This window comes from Hippocampus zosterae, chromosome 9 (genome assembly GCF_025434085.1).
Source record: "Hippocampus zosterae strain Florida chromosome 9, ASM2543408v3, whole genome shotgun sequence".
In the NCBI taxonomy this organism is placed as follows: domain Eukaryota; kingdom Metazoa; phylum Chordata; class Actinopteri; order Syngnathiformes; family Syngnathidae; genus Hippocampus; species Hippocampus zosterae.
In genome coordinates, this window is record NC_067459.1 from 4670512 (window position 1) to 4684972 (window position 14461).

The following is a 14461-nucleotide window of genomic DNA, read 5'->3' on the forward strand; positions in this document are numbered from 1 at the left end:
ACGCAAGCCAAAAGGATGGAGGCCGGGGACTAGTGAGTGTGAGAGCCACTGTCCAGGATGAAACATCCAAGCTCCGGAGAAGGCTCCAACGGATGACGTACTCAGAGAATGTCTCAGACAATGGGGAACAGAAGATGAGGCGCTGGAAGAGGGACCATCATGGGAGGACAAGCCCCTACACGGGATGTACCACCGGACCATAACTGAAGTGGCTGATCTCAAGAAGTCCTATCAGTGGCTAGAGAGGACTGGCCTTAAGGACAGCACAGAGGCACTCATCCTGGCTGCTCAGGAGCAGGCCTTGAGCACCAGAGCCATCGAGGCCCAGATATACCACACCAGACAAGACCCAAGGTGTAGGTTGTGCAAAGAGGCACCTGAGACGATCCAACACATAACTGCAGGGTGTAAGATGCTGGCAGGGAAAGCCTACATGGAACGCCATAACCAGGTGGCTGGCATAGTCTACCGAAACATCTGTGCGGAGTATGGACTGGAAACCCCAAGGTCAAAATGGGAAACACCTCCGAAAGTGGTGGAGAATGACAGAGCGAAGATCCTGTGGGACTTCCAGATCCAGACTGACAAGATGGTAATGGCGAACCAAACAAATATCGTGATCATAGATAAAGGGCAGAGGAAAGCCGTTGTAGTGGATGTAGCGGTCCCAAGTGATGGAAACATCAGGAAGAAGGAACATGAGAAACTCGAGAAATACCAAGGGCTCAGAGAGGAGCTGGGGAGAGCCTGGAAGGTAAAGGTGACAGTCGTGCCTGTGGTGGTCGGAGCACTCGGCGCAGTGACCCCCAAACTAGATGAGTGGTTGCAACAGATCCCGGGAACAACATCGGACATCTCAGTCCAGAAATGTGCAGTGCTGGGAACAGCAAGGATACTGCGCAGAACCCTCAAGCTTCCTGGCCTCTGGTAGAGGACCCGAGCTGAATGAGGGACGGACACCACCCGAGGGGTGAGATGAGGATTTTTTTTTTTTTTTATGTATGTGTGTAGAGAAGGTTGGTGACCCCGACAGCAGAAAATGGATTGGTGGAGTACGAAAAAGAAAAGCTGTGATATCTGTGTTGGCCTCAACATATTGATATTTTGGTCGACAGGAGTACTCTTAGAATTGAGAACCACACAAGATGCTGTGCCGATCTGCATTTGCAAATTGCCATTCTCTCTTGGGTAAAACAAGCATGTGAATGCAAAGTGCAATTCGACAACTCAAGCCGACCCATGAGAGCTATCTGGTTTTTTTTGCCGTAAAAAGCCCAGCACTCAATATAAATTTGTACGTTGGCAGAACTTAAATTGTTCTTGAATAATGCATAGAAATATGAGTGAATCCACCTGTTAAAAACTAATTTAATCATATCTAATCTTTACAATTGATCGCCCTTTTGTGTTGTTTTAAATGTGTAAACAATCTGGACACTATTAAGATTCTTTTGTTTTTGTTTTTTTAATTTCTAAATTACCAGTGCTTTTGCTTAAATGCCATTTTTGGGATTGTTACTTCTCCACCATAGACAGACTTCTGGTTCCAGATTTTCTTCTGGTTCTGTTCAGCATCACACTGTCAAGAGAATGAAGTGCAACGTATGCAAATGGAGCTAGACACCAGCCGTGTTAAATGTTATATTTAGAGAATGCCGCGGGGCCATAAAGAAGGACAGTTTCAAGAAATCACGGGAAAGCACTCAAGTCCAATGTTTCATATTATATAATTAGAATTTTAATTACCAGCTGTTGAAGACCCAATCTCGCAATCTCCTCTAAATGTGCATATGTTGCCATGCAAACGGGGGGGAAAAATGGTTTAAAAGTGGACATGACTGCTCTCATTATTTTCTGAATAATCCAAAAAATACAAACACATTTATTTTGTTTAACTCTTGGTGGTGTCTCGTCGATTCGCCCAGTTTTTCTAGCTGCAGGGCTTTGCTTCCAAATAATTGTACGCACACAAACGCTCACACACAAACATGCACCTTTCACTCCACTGCATTACATATTAAATGGGTCCAAATGTCAAGCTATTTCTTTTCGACACAGTGCAAAGTTTGCCATTGTGTAGTTTTGCAATGGTCTTTTTGTGCTGGCTGAGCTTCAAGCACCGTGTGTCATGCGGAATACAGCAACTGAGTTGAGCTGCAATCCATGGAAGGTCAAAGAAAGATAATGTGCAGAGAAAGAACAGGAAAGCATAACAAATCAATGAATACCAATTGCCCTTTGGGCTTTGGTGAGGAAATGTTTTTGTTTGTTTTGTTTATCTATTTTTCCCTTTTGGTGACTAATGTGGATTTGTCCTCTACTTTTTTATTTGTACCCATCTCAAAAATCATTTATTTTAAAAACAAATAGGTGTTTACCGTTTATCTTAACTGGCTTATTAATATTTGCCCCCATTTTTTTACAATATTTTCAAGCCGAGATTAGTTAGTTGGACGAGTCACGGTCAAAACCACTGAGCCTCAATTCTCTTGATCTCCCACAACGCTAGCTGGAGAATTTGAAAAACATTCACACAGAATATGAAGAAAACATTTGGAAGTAAACAAGAACACAAAAAGGCTCATTGCAAGACGTCGACATAAAATTGAGATGAGAAGATGGCACTTGAGATTAAGCGAGACACAACACACACACACAATCATGTTAAAACCATCCCACGCTGGACCCAAGACAAATTGGACTATGGACTTGTCTTGGTTTCCCAAAGTCACTTTCTTTCTCCATGGAGGAAGCCAGCATAGCCAAAGCATCAAAGTGGAAAAAGCACCACCACCGCACAAGGATTTAATGAGAGCTGCACACTTCTCTTCTGCATGTGTGACACAATACTTCTTGACATGCACTCCCCAAACCCTCCCCTCATTCTCTCTCATCTTTATTCACTTTCTTCAATCCCACTGAAGAGAGATGATATCTACAGCAGAAATAAGACACACTCTGTGCTGTGTTCCATGGTATAAATCTTTCAGAAATCCAAATAATAATACTATAATATTAATATAATATCTTCATCCATGTATCCATCCATTTTCTACGCTTATCCGGGGGTTGGGTCGCGGGAGCAACGGTTTTAGCTGTGAGACATAGTCTCTCCAGTGTGTCCTGGGTCGTCCCCGGGGCCTCCTGCCAGTAGGACGTACTCAGAACACCTCACCAGGGAGGAGTCCGGGAGGCATCCTAATCAGATGCCCGACCCACCTCATTTGGTTCCTGTAGACGTGGAGAAGAAGCGGCTCCACTATGAGCCCCTCCCGGATGACCGAGCTTCTCACCCTATCTCTAAAGGAGAACTCGGACACCCTACAGAAAAAAAAAAAAAACATTTCTAATGCTTGTATCCTGGATCTCCTGCTTTCGGTCATAAATATTAATCTCATATTCATGGATGGATCATATTCATAGCATACTAATTGCCTATATTGCCGAGTGACAATGAAGAGTGCTTTGAGTGCAGGTTTGAAGCTGGTCTTTGGCAGGGGTGCCCAAGTCCGCTGCTTGAGCTCACCTAACCTGCCTGTTGTCTCCAACACAAATGAGCAGCTCATCAGCAATCTCAGAGAAGTCTGATAACGATCCTGGGCTATGGTGTGACGCACATGGCCTGCTGAACCCTGCGTTGCTTGTTTGCAGTTGTGCGGTAATCTGTATGGTTTAAGACACAATTAAAGAGACAAACAACTGTGATGAATGAGTTTACCTCAAATATAGCTCAAGAAAACATGAGCCTAACATTAGCCTGCCTGAAAAGGCAGCTCAGAAAAATACTTTTTGTCATCTTAAATTTCGCAAACATTAAACAAAATTAGTGTTTTGTTTTGTTTTGTTTTGTTTTTGTAGCAATTGTTCTTGCCAATCCGTTTAAATCATTTCCCATTGTAATCATGGCCCCATTTTCCAGATGAATGGAATGTGGATTGAGCAACAAAGCAATGTGTCCGTCGCACCCCAAAATGTACGGTTTCAAAGCCAGTAGACATCACAATCGAATGACATCCAGATCTTTTAAAGGGTGTCCTCAACATGACCCTTGAGGCTGACTTTCTGCATAATGCAGAATCCTGAATAATTATTAAATGGAAGATTTAGTTCCGAAATTATTTTACTGCAAACCTAAGCATGTCAATGAGCATCAGTTTTGAAGAAAATAGGATGTAACTTTATGGCCAGAGATGAAGACACCTAAGCGGCCTACACATGGTTACCTCAGTAAAAGTAACGCAATCCTGTAATAAATTTCACTTAAAAAAAAAAAATTCAACATTGGCTAAAAATACATCAGATACGTACCCATTAAGCTCCGTTTCCAGACTCCAGCCCGTTCCAGTGGGCTTCTGGCCAGCAAATTTGTTGTTGTACTGTATGTCTGTCATGGTCTATTGTCTAGTACTGTAATTGCGTACTGCAACTGTTTGTAATGTCTGTTTTGTGATGTCTTACCTATTTGGTTCTTATTTCTGTCATCATGATTTTTACGCATCATGTGTCTCACTGTGCTATTTTAGAAACCTGACGTGGGACTCCTGCTGAAAACTATCATTTATGCTAAGTCCGGCGCATTTACACTGATTATTCTTGTGTTGATTAATGTGCACTGTCCCAAGGAAATAATTAAAATTAAAAAACGGTCTAATACTCTCTATGGATAGAAAGAGAAGAGTCGCTGATGGTGTAGTGGTACACTCGCCTGAATTGTGTGCAGGCAGCGTGGGATCTACTCAGTGACGATGTGTGGGTGAAATTGGGGTTGTTCGTCTCTATGTGCCCTGTGGCTGCCTGGCAACCAGAAAAGTCCACCGTTCGCCCAAAGTCAGCTGGAATAGACTCCAGCAACTCCCCGCAACCCTGTTCAGCATAAGCAGTGCTGAAAATGGATGGGTGGATAGAAAGAAGAAAATTGTAAGAATTATGATCGAAGTTAAAAATGAGAAAAAAAAAATTCTTATGAACACAGAAGCAAGATAGAGAAGCAAAATACCTGACAACAACAGTGTTAAGTAAAATACATTGTTTCACTGGCACAGCAAAATATTATTCAAGTGTGAGGTGGTAGCGTTGCTTTTACCTTTTAGAGGGCGAATGTAGCTGCCTCCATCCCTGTCAGCTGGAATGACTGATGGGAGGCGAGTGAAGTGCATTACCCCATTCAAGATGAAAAAGTGTTCTGGGAAATGGCAGGAACACCCATCTACACCTTTCACTGGTGTATTGGAGAGCTGTCACAGCTTCAGAGTGAATGGCCACCTATCAGGTCTGACAAATGAACAGAAAGTGTCTGAAAGTCCTGACAAGGCACCCCTGGCCAAATAAATAAAAAAATAAATTAATAAATAAATAAATAAATACAAAATCACCACCCGGCAGACTTCTGCTGTCTCACTGTCAGGGATACGCAATTTGAATCTTACAGATGCTAAAACAACCTGATGGCATCGCAAGTTTCAATCTGGAGGGCAAGGATGGACCAAATGCACTCTTTCACACTGTGTCTATTTGTTTCTCTCCTCCATTTTCTGCTCTGCTCACCTCTTGGTGCTTGTTTGGTGTCGCCGCGACTCAGGTTCGCCAGCCTGCACGCTGGCCTGACAGCTTGTCAGTCTAACCTCAGTCAGTTTAACACTACAGCCCCAAACAGTGAAGCAAAACGGAGAAAGGGGATCTAGTCGTGTACTCCTCGCCACTCGTATCAGCATTATATACTGTCTATACATATTTTCACCTTGATTTTTCATGTCTCAGTTGTGTGTGTGTGTGTGTGTGTGTGTGTGTGTGTGTGTGTGTGTGTGTGTGTGTGTGTGTGTGGGTGTGTGTGTATGTGTGTGTGTGTGTGTGTGTGTGTGTGTGTGTGTGTGTGTGTGTGGTTACAGACCAGGAACACCTCACTCTCAAGGAAATGCGGCAGTGGACTTGATTAAAACAATGGAATGGAACAATGGCAAGAGCGAGCGAGAAAGAGAGCGAGAGAGAGAGAGAGAGAGAGAGAAAGAATCAGAGGATATAGGAGCCTTTTGAGCAACGGTTCAACAGGACAGAAGACATGGAAGAAAGCAGGGTAACTCTTGGCCATAATTTGTCGGTTTGAAATGTTGTAGTGGCACTGTAAAGAAAAAAAAAAGTGATAGAAATTTGGTCTGTTCAGCTCAACAGAAGCACTGATCAATATCACAACTTCATTCATCATATTCTTGACGCTACAAGCACCTTTGGTGCCCTTCTCATTAGGATTGTAATTATTCTCACACCTATTTATCTTTACTGAGCTTGTGTGACAATACAGCATCATTTCCTGCTTGAATCAATTGTACTAAAGGAAGGTGTGTTTTTTTTTCGCTGACATTTTCCAACTATCTTGTTGTCAATTCCCTCCTCCTCGATTCCAAACAAGCACCTCATTATGAAAGGCAGAGGCTACCAAAAACAGCATCTTACAAGGATTACTGCCTGGTGACACTCCTCCCATAATTGTCACTTCTTTTGTAGACACAAGCAAGACACGGTATCTTTTAATCAATCTATTTCGGAAAGCTCGGGTGGCAATGAGAGGCCGTAAGCTCACTGATAAAGTGACCCTTGCGAAGACCTGCGAGAATTTTCCTGGCCGCAGCGGAGTCCGGATAATAGCCCAGTGAGCGCCGAGATGATGATAATGATAATGTTGGCAACCGAGGACCATGAAGCATATCCAATCTCTTCCCTAAATGTCAGCCCCGCCCACCTCTTTGCCTCCCGCATCACTGTAACAAAAAGGCTCGGAGAGAAGGTTGGTGACACAGATGCCTGCTCAGAATACTTAACCAACTAACTTGTCTCATTTGCCACTGGATTTTTAAAGAGGTGGATCTGCTACGCATGAATTCACATCCACACTCTCCACACTGGGATGGAGGATGAATGTTGGGGGCAAAAAGAGACACATATAGATGGAGAGAGGGTTATGCATTATGGGCCGGCAGATTCGCTGGCGGAGGCATTTGGGAGATTACAATGACTGCTCAGTTGTTTTCCTCCTGAGCAAGGAAGCGACAGGGCCCGTTCATTTTTCACGTCAGAAAGTGACAGATTGAAGGCCAAACGTCTCTTTCTTTCCCGGCTCTTCTGTCTTCTTCCTTTTCTTTCACCGTCTCCAGAGTGTTTTGTTAACCCAGGGCTGAAGAGTGGTGCAATGACAGGGATGTGATGCCTCAATGCTGACACCGCATGCCGCCGACAGAAGAGGAAAAGTGACGTCCCGTGTCAGCTAGCAGACGCCCGTGGTGTTGTTCAGCACTTTTCATCCCCAAAAAAACAACAGATGTTTGCGTGGCTATAAACTGACCATTGTGTGGATGACCAGAGGCATGTTGGCTGCAGTCAGGTTGCTTATGCAGACTGCCTCCCACAAAGTCCCGTAGTCCTTGTAGCAATTGGCTGAATCATTAGGATGTTGCTTTGCAGTGGAGTGACATTATTAAGGTGGACTGAGGCATAAATAATGTACTCCGCTCCTCGAAGTCTCTGAGAATAAAACGCTTAACTACCAGTCTCCAAACAATGCGAGCTGGAGCCAGGGCCACGATTGTGGGCGTCATATCCTCCCGTAAGAAAAATTGTCAGACATGAGCTGTCTGCTTCATTATGCAGTGCAGAGAAAAACAATAAAATCTACATGTAAATAAAAGGATACCGAAGACAATACAATTTTCATTGAGAAAATATATAAAACGGCTGTTTGCAGTAACACCGTAAAAAAATTGGCTCTTCGTCTCTGACTGGTTGGCCAGCTCTGCTCTATTGTATTGGACTGTCTATTAATTTGTAGACAGAGGTTATGCTCGGTCATTTATTTTGAAAGCCAGTGTCAGTCGGCTTCCCCATTTATAGGTCAAATTTATCCACTGACTGGTCATAACTAACAACCTGCGGCTGTTATTGTGCATTCTCTTCAAGTGAAAGAGTAAATGTCATCTTGCCCCCCTTGATATTGTTGAAAGCCACTGCATAGTACTATGTTTTAAATACTACGATGTCATTGTTGGTGACATGAACAATGCTTTTCCCAACTATCCAAAGGTCTTATGAGGTTGGGCTATGGAACAAATGTCATTATTAAATGTCGCAGTTCACTTTTGTTTCTCTTTTCCGTTTTCTGCTCCGTTTTAAGCTTGTGTTCAGTGTATATCCAGTTCACTCTTGTGCTCTAACTACAGACACAGGCAAATGTCCATCCAAGATGTGATGCAGAGTGAATCTTAACAAGTGCATGAATTAAATTCATTTTGAACAATATTCATATTTCCACATTTGTCACCCCAAATGGCCGTGCGAACATTTGTATTATAAAAAGGGCCAAAGAATGGACTATGCTTCAGCGTTTGGATCTTTACGGAGATATGTGTCTGGTTTCTCAACGAAAATTTCATTCTTCGGTATCCTTTTATTTGCATGTAGATTTTATTGTTTTTCTCTGCACTGCATAATGAAGCAGACAGCTATATATATATATATATATATATATATATATATTCGGCTATATCTATGACCGAATAATGGAGTATAGATTCTAAAATTCAGCAGCGCCTCTTAAAGCTTTGACTCTTGAATTTGTTCATGCAAAATCTAATTTTCGACCACATTATTTATCAACATGTGTGCCTTGCGATTGGCTGGCAACCAGTTCAGGGTGTACCCCACCAAGTGCCCAAAAGGCAGCTGGGATACGCTCCAGCATGTCCGCGACCTTCGTGAAGATAAGCAGTTCAGATGATGGATGGGTAGATCGATGGATGGATCAAGTAAAACACTCACAACCTTCAGCAAAGCAAACTACATCAGCACAACATTCTCACAATCACTCTCTAAGCGAGCCGTCTGTATCCGAAAGAGAGTCTTGATTTTAACTTTATTGATTAGGAATACAAAGGACGTCTTTCGGGTCTATGTGGTTTTACACACCAAACATCCCAACAATTCGTAATCTGTCTTAAAAAGAGGGCTTTGCAATTTTCCACTTCGATCACTTTGACAAATTGGGTGAAGCAAACAACTGCATAAAAGTGATTTTTGAAAGAGGCGGTGGGGGGTGGGGGGAGGTTATTTAATGTGTTATTTAATGTAAGCCTGAGTGCAAAACCAGAAACCGCATGACTATAAGGATAAGTAATTAATAATTATAAAATGTTCATATATATATATATATATATATAGTTGGCGGACCGGTGGAGTAGTGATTCGCGAATTGAACCCTTACTGGGTTCAATTCCATCTCCGGCCTCCCTGTGGAGTTTGTATGTTCTAAAACGAAAGCCCGGCTAACTATTTGTGAAAAACATGAAATTTACCAAATTGTGACAGTGGAGGTTCCGGTCTGGAGCCAGCGAGCGAAGTTGCTGATAATGATGCCGAGTCGGAGAGAAGCACACTCATTTCTGCTTCTACCATGTGCGAGCCATTCAACATAAAACAGCTACCATTGTTCACCCACAGCCAATAGCATGACAACAAAGTGGTCAAGCTCAGCAAAAAGCAGTCATGAAATATAGAGCCCGGGAGAAAGATATCATGTCAGAAAAAGGCAGAGCGTGAGAACAACTGCATATATGGTGTCTGGTTGTATACGTGTATAATGGCTTTCTTCAGCGAACATTTATAAAACCGCTCCGTGAGGAAACTGACACCAATTTTTCATTTTGGCCTGTTTAATTTGACACAAAAATGTTATTACCGGTAGTATTATTTTTTTAATCGATTTAAAATATGTTCTCAATGAAGAATTTGTCAGAACCCTACTTAACGTTTTTTGAAGACGATAATACACATTTTAAATGAGGATTATCGATTTCATGATTATTTCCCCAGTTATGCAAAATAAAAATATAATAAAGAAACAAGCTAAACATAAAATATTGATTATCATGTAACAACCAGTTACAAAAGTAAAAATAAAGACATTGAACATACTCCCGGTCTATGGTTGCCGGATTTCATTACATGCCCCATGAAGGCGTCAAGTTCACACACATTGTAAACGTCTCAGTGTTGTGACTTACCAATTTATAAGATCGCTATTAATTCGGAACTGTTTTGACTGGATCAACTTAAGACACTCAGCATTCAAAACACAAATATGGCTAATATTCGAGCACACTCATCTTGGTCTGTTTCCAGACTTTGGCTGGATGACAAATTCAGCAACCACCCCCCCACACCCCCACACACGTAAAAATAAATAAATAAATAAATAAACATCTTGCAAAAATTTGGAGGAAGAGCTTGTTGCAACACTAAACAAGTATGCGAACATAAGAATGACTAAATAGTCAGGATACGGATATGGTCAACCAGAAACTCATCTCATCTTACACTCTGACATTTCATGTTGTGTTAACATTGTTGAGTTTCATGAGTGTGCGTCGGATGCGTTCTCGAGTGTGTACATATTTGAGTAAGTGTGTGTGCATGCATGAGACATCTATGTAGATTCTTCTAAACCATATGCCATATAGGTGCTACTCCAGGCGAGCTGAAAATCAGTGTAAAAAAGGGTATGACTAACTCCCACTGTAATAACATGCCATATTATGGATAGCTGCTGGGCACATGAATTTTAACATGACAGCAAATCTTAAGGCAGAGTTTTAGAGATGCCAAGGGTCCGGAGAGTCATCAAAGGTCCATGAGTCAATAATTCACTCTTTGAGTGACTCGAGACAGACTTTCCTCAACTGAAGAGTTTGGAGCGAAAAACATTAATCATGAGTTGACAAGTATCAGATAATCTGTTATCAAATGCTGTCGGACTTTCAATTTTTCAGGCTCATTTCTACGGCAAATCGTAGCCCGTTGAAATGTATTCATTACTTCCAAAATCACAATGCAGCAAACATTACACTCAATCTTGGGTGATTACATTTTTTCACCAAAAATCTTGAGTCATGCTTAAAATAATTTGGTTGTATAATGACATTTAAGTAATTGATTCAGAGTAATTCAGTCACTCATGTTGCATGTTGTGTTGGATTATATTTTGTGAGGATAAGGATGTCGCAAATTGAACATGACAGCGGCATGATGCCAAAAATGAAAGCAAAGAAAGGGCTGGCTATCTATAGATCTTACATGAATAAAACAAGTAAAATGTAAAGGCGCATGGGGTCAAGGTCATTGATAGATCGGGCGATCAATAGATCAGTCGATCAATAGATTTTGGACGTGCGTGTGTGTGTGTGTGTGTGTGTTTTGTTTTGTTTTACAAAAATAAAAGTAAAAAATAGTGTTCCTCAAATTGAGCGGCAGGACACTACACAAAAATATGTTCCGGTATATGTATTTCAACTGTGCTGAAAGGGAAACAAAGGGAACACTCGTTATCTAATGGTGGAGATAATGACATTTTTGAGGGAATAAGTGGACCATGTCACTTTGTACTATGAATATGTTCCAAAATATGCAAACAACCAAAATATTTTTTTTAAAAACGTTTTACCTTGACACAACATTTGACTATCAATGTTGGATTTAATGCGTCTAAGTGTGCTCAACAGTGAAGCGACAAAACGGCTTCCTGCATTTGGACCACCATCTGACAGACAACCTCCTGACTGTTGTCACCCTTATAACTGACTGGAGTTAATCACTCCTCTTGACACAATACTATTCATTTGTAGAACTGGATTCAGTTCTCTGGTCGCTCTAAATAATAATAATAATAATAATAATAATAATAATAATAATAATAATAATAATAATAATAATAATAATAAAAACAAAACACTATGTGGGGAAACCAGAAGATTGATGAATCATAGGCAAGTTGGGAGCGAAGGGAAACGCTGAGTGCCAGCGGTGCACCCGACTTCCTTTGGAGGTCTGGCAGTCCCAGTACTGGTTCGAATAAAGCACGGAGAAGGAATTGCAATATTAACAGCACCCAGAGTCATCAGCAATACCACTTGGATGACTTTAATCAGTTGAAGCTGATTTTTTTTCAACGGCAATGCTTTAATAATCTTTCTTTAAAAAAGAAAAAAAAAACACAGGCAACAAAGCCCATTGTCGACATGCAAGGGGATGAAACTTACCGGGATGGCACTCAGCCCAGAATAAAACGAAGGATGGTACGACCCCAGAGAAAATCCAACAGCAGTAGTAACACGTTTGCAGTAAGCTCCACATTGTAAACTGGCGCACGTCCACATGCAAAAAAAGCCACAAGTGTTGAGTTTTTCCCCTTCGGCCGTTCAAATCGGCAATACCGCCGTTGCGTAAAAAGCAGCGCCTGGAGACGCAGCGTACGCTCAGGAGTCTTAATCAGGCGGATTTGACGGATGGGAAAAATTATGCTAGCTGAGGTCCAGGTGAGAGTCTTCGCATCCCAGCATCACTCCGATATTCTTAACCATGAGCATACCAGTCAGCGACAGCGTGGTAATAGTGCATTTGATACATGCAACAGAGGAGACTGCAACGACGCTCCACTTAGCGCTTGAAAGGACACGAAAGATTCGGCAGTCAGGCAAAGCTCGCCTTCAGTCACAGAGAAGCAAGTAGATGCTGCTTTTTGGTGATGAAGCGCTACACTGTGCCCATTTCTCCATCCGTCCAGGAAGTCGCGTGCAAACCCAAGTATGACAGAGACTTTAAAACAGTCTTGAGGGGAGTGAGGGAGTGTTGGGGGGTGGGGGGGGGAACTGGAGAAAGATGGAGACGGATAAAGCCGCGCAATTCCGCTGGATCCTAGCGCCGTTGCTACAGACACGCGCACACACATACACACACACACAAGCCCACGCACGCACGCGCACATCAGCGCATGCACGTGCACGCGTCCGTGCGCGCGCACACAAACACGCGCGCCCTCACACACACACACACACGCACAAACCCCACGCTCACTCGCAGAACCTTTCGAAACTCCCTGGGGGCTCACCATAAAACTCGATTGGGGCAGGCCCCCCCCTACTCCAGTGGTCCGATATGCGGGCCACTTGGTACTACACTACACTAATATACTGTGTGTGTGTGTGTGTGTGTGTGTTTGTGTGTGTGTGTGTGTGTGTGTGTGTGTGTGTGTGTGTGTGTGTGTGTGTGTGTGTGTGTGTGTGTGTGTGTGTATGTATATATATATATTGTATATGTTAAATCGCTCCATGTACAGCACTTTGTATGCAGCGATGGCTGTTTGAAAGTGCTCTATAAATACTGTTGACTTGACTTGACTTGACTTGACTATATATATATATATATATTTTTTTTTTTCTTTTTTGTTCAGTTGATGAGAAACTATGCCCTAATTTTTCGTTTATCGCCACAGCAGGAATGTAACTCATGATTGCCGCTCCATGAAATATCAGTCGGAAACCGTTTTGTGGCAGAAAAAATGTTGGGAACACCTGCTTGACTATATTTTCTTCCTCCGACACACACACACACATTGCCCTAACCCCAGTGTTGCACGCTTACTAAAACACTAGCTGGTTCGCGGCTTATCAGCTAGTTCCTGCGGAAGGCTGGTAAGATGGTGGTTCGCCGCCCTCCGGGCGGCTCATCGGCTAGTTCATGCGGAAGGCTGGTAAGGTGGGCGTTCGGCCCACAAAAGTGTTGTTGCTTGGTTCAGCTTTTTGTTCATCTTCATTGCTTATCGCGAAAATAAAGAGATGTTTAGCTCTACTAAATAACTAACAATTTCATTGCAATTCTTGTGGGTAGACAACATTTTTTCGCTAAGATGCCCGCGCGATCGTAGTGAGCCACTGCCTGAGCGGCGCAGTGGCGGCGCGCAGCGGCGCGGTGAAGTAGGTACGTTTTGAAAAGGGACAGACGGAAGGACAGACCGCGTGCGGGACGACGCGCAATATATATATAGATTGAGATATTAAAGAATGTAAAACTAAATATGATGATATATTCCAACAATTGTTTTTGTGTCACCTTAGCTGACCTCAAATTGCATTGTGCACTATGTGTTGCTCACTCCAGGTAAAGCAGTGTGCGTGGGTGCAGTGGCGGTAGAAGCCTGTTGGGACCTTTTATGTGTACAAACTTAATCAAGTCCTACTTTGATATCGAAAGGATTGCTGTTGTTGTTGTTGGCCAAAAAACTTGAAGAAACGACGAGAGTATGCTTTATTTGGTCAGTTTGCTTTAATATGTTAATGCGAGCGAACAATTGTTTTCCAGCTAAAATACTGAAATATGGATGAAGGAATTAATAGACAACCATTTGCAGCAACAATTTAACATTGAGCCTTTACCAGAAACTATGGTCACGGTGCCAGGATTTTTTTTCATGAATTTATGAATTAGCCCAAAGGTAGAGATTGGGATGCTACTGTCCACTTGCGGTGATTGATTATGTCTTTGTGTCTATCCCTTTCCATGCATGCTGCTCAGTGTGACAAAAATGCCCAAACCTTTGCCTCTTTTGAAGCAGGGGTAGGGAACTCTGGTTCCTTGAGAGCCGCATCCT

At 42.4% G+C, this 14461-nt stretch overlaps 2 protein-coding genes across 5 annotated transcripts in view; both read right to left on the bottom strand.

The window, feature by feature from the left end:
* LOC127607030 (receptor-type tyrosine-protein phosphatase gamma-like) overlaps positions 1–12677 on the bottom strand; it is a 399557-nt gene extending 386880 nt beyond the window's left edge. The window contains exon 1 of one of the 2 annotated variants that reach the window (XM_052075037.1): positions 12075–12677. In XM_052075037.1, the coding sequence (XP_051930997.1) occupies positions 12075–12168 (94 nt within the window). In that variant the 5' untranslated portion in view covers positions 12169–12677. The remainder of the gene's footprint in view (positions 1–12074) is intronic. The other variant, XM_052075036.1, reaches the window with a different exon arrangement.
* LOC127607140 (uncharacterized) overlaps positions 1–14461 on the bottom strand; it is a 212966-nt gene that overhangs the window by 24146 nt on the left and 174359 nt on the right. The window contains exon 1 of one of the 3 annotated variants that reach the window (XM_052075264.1): positions 130–245. The exons of the other annotated variants lie outside the window; for them this stretch is intronic. The gene's annotated coding sequence lies outside the window, so the exon portion shown is untranslated. Of the gene's footprint in view, positions 1–129; positions 246–14461 lie in introns of those variants that run through there. 3 annotated transcript variants of the gene reach the window in all.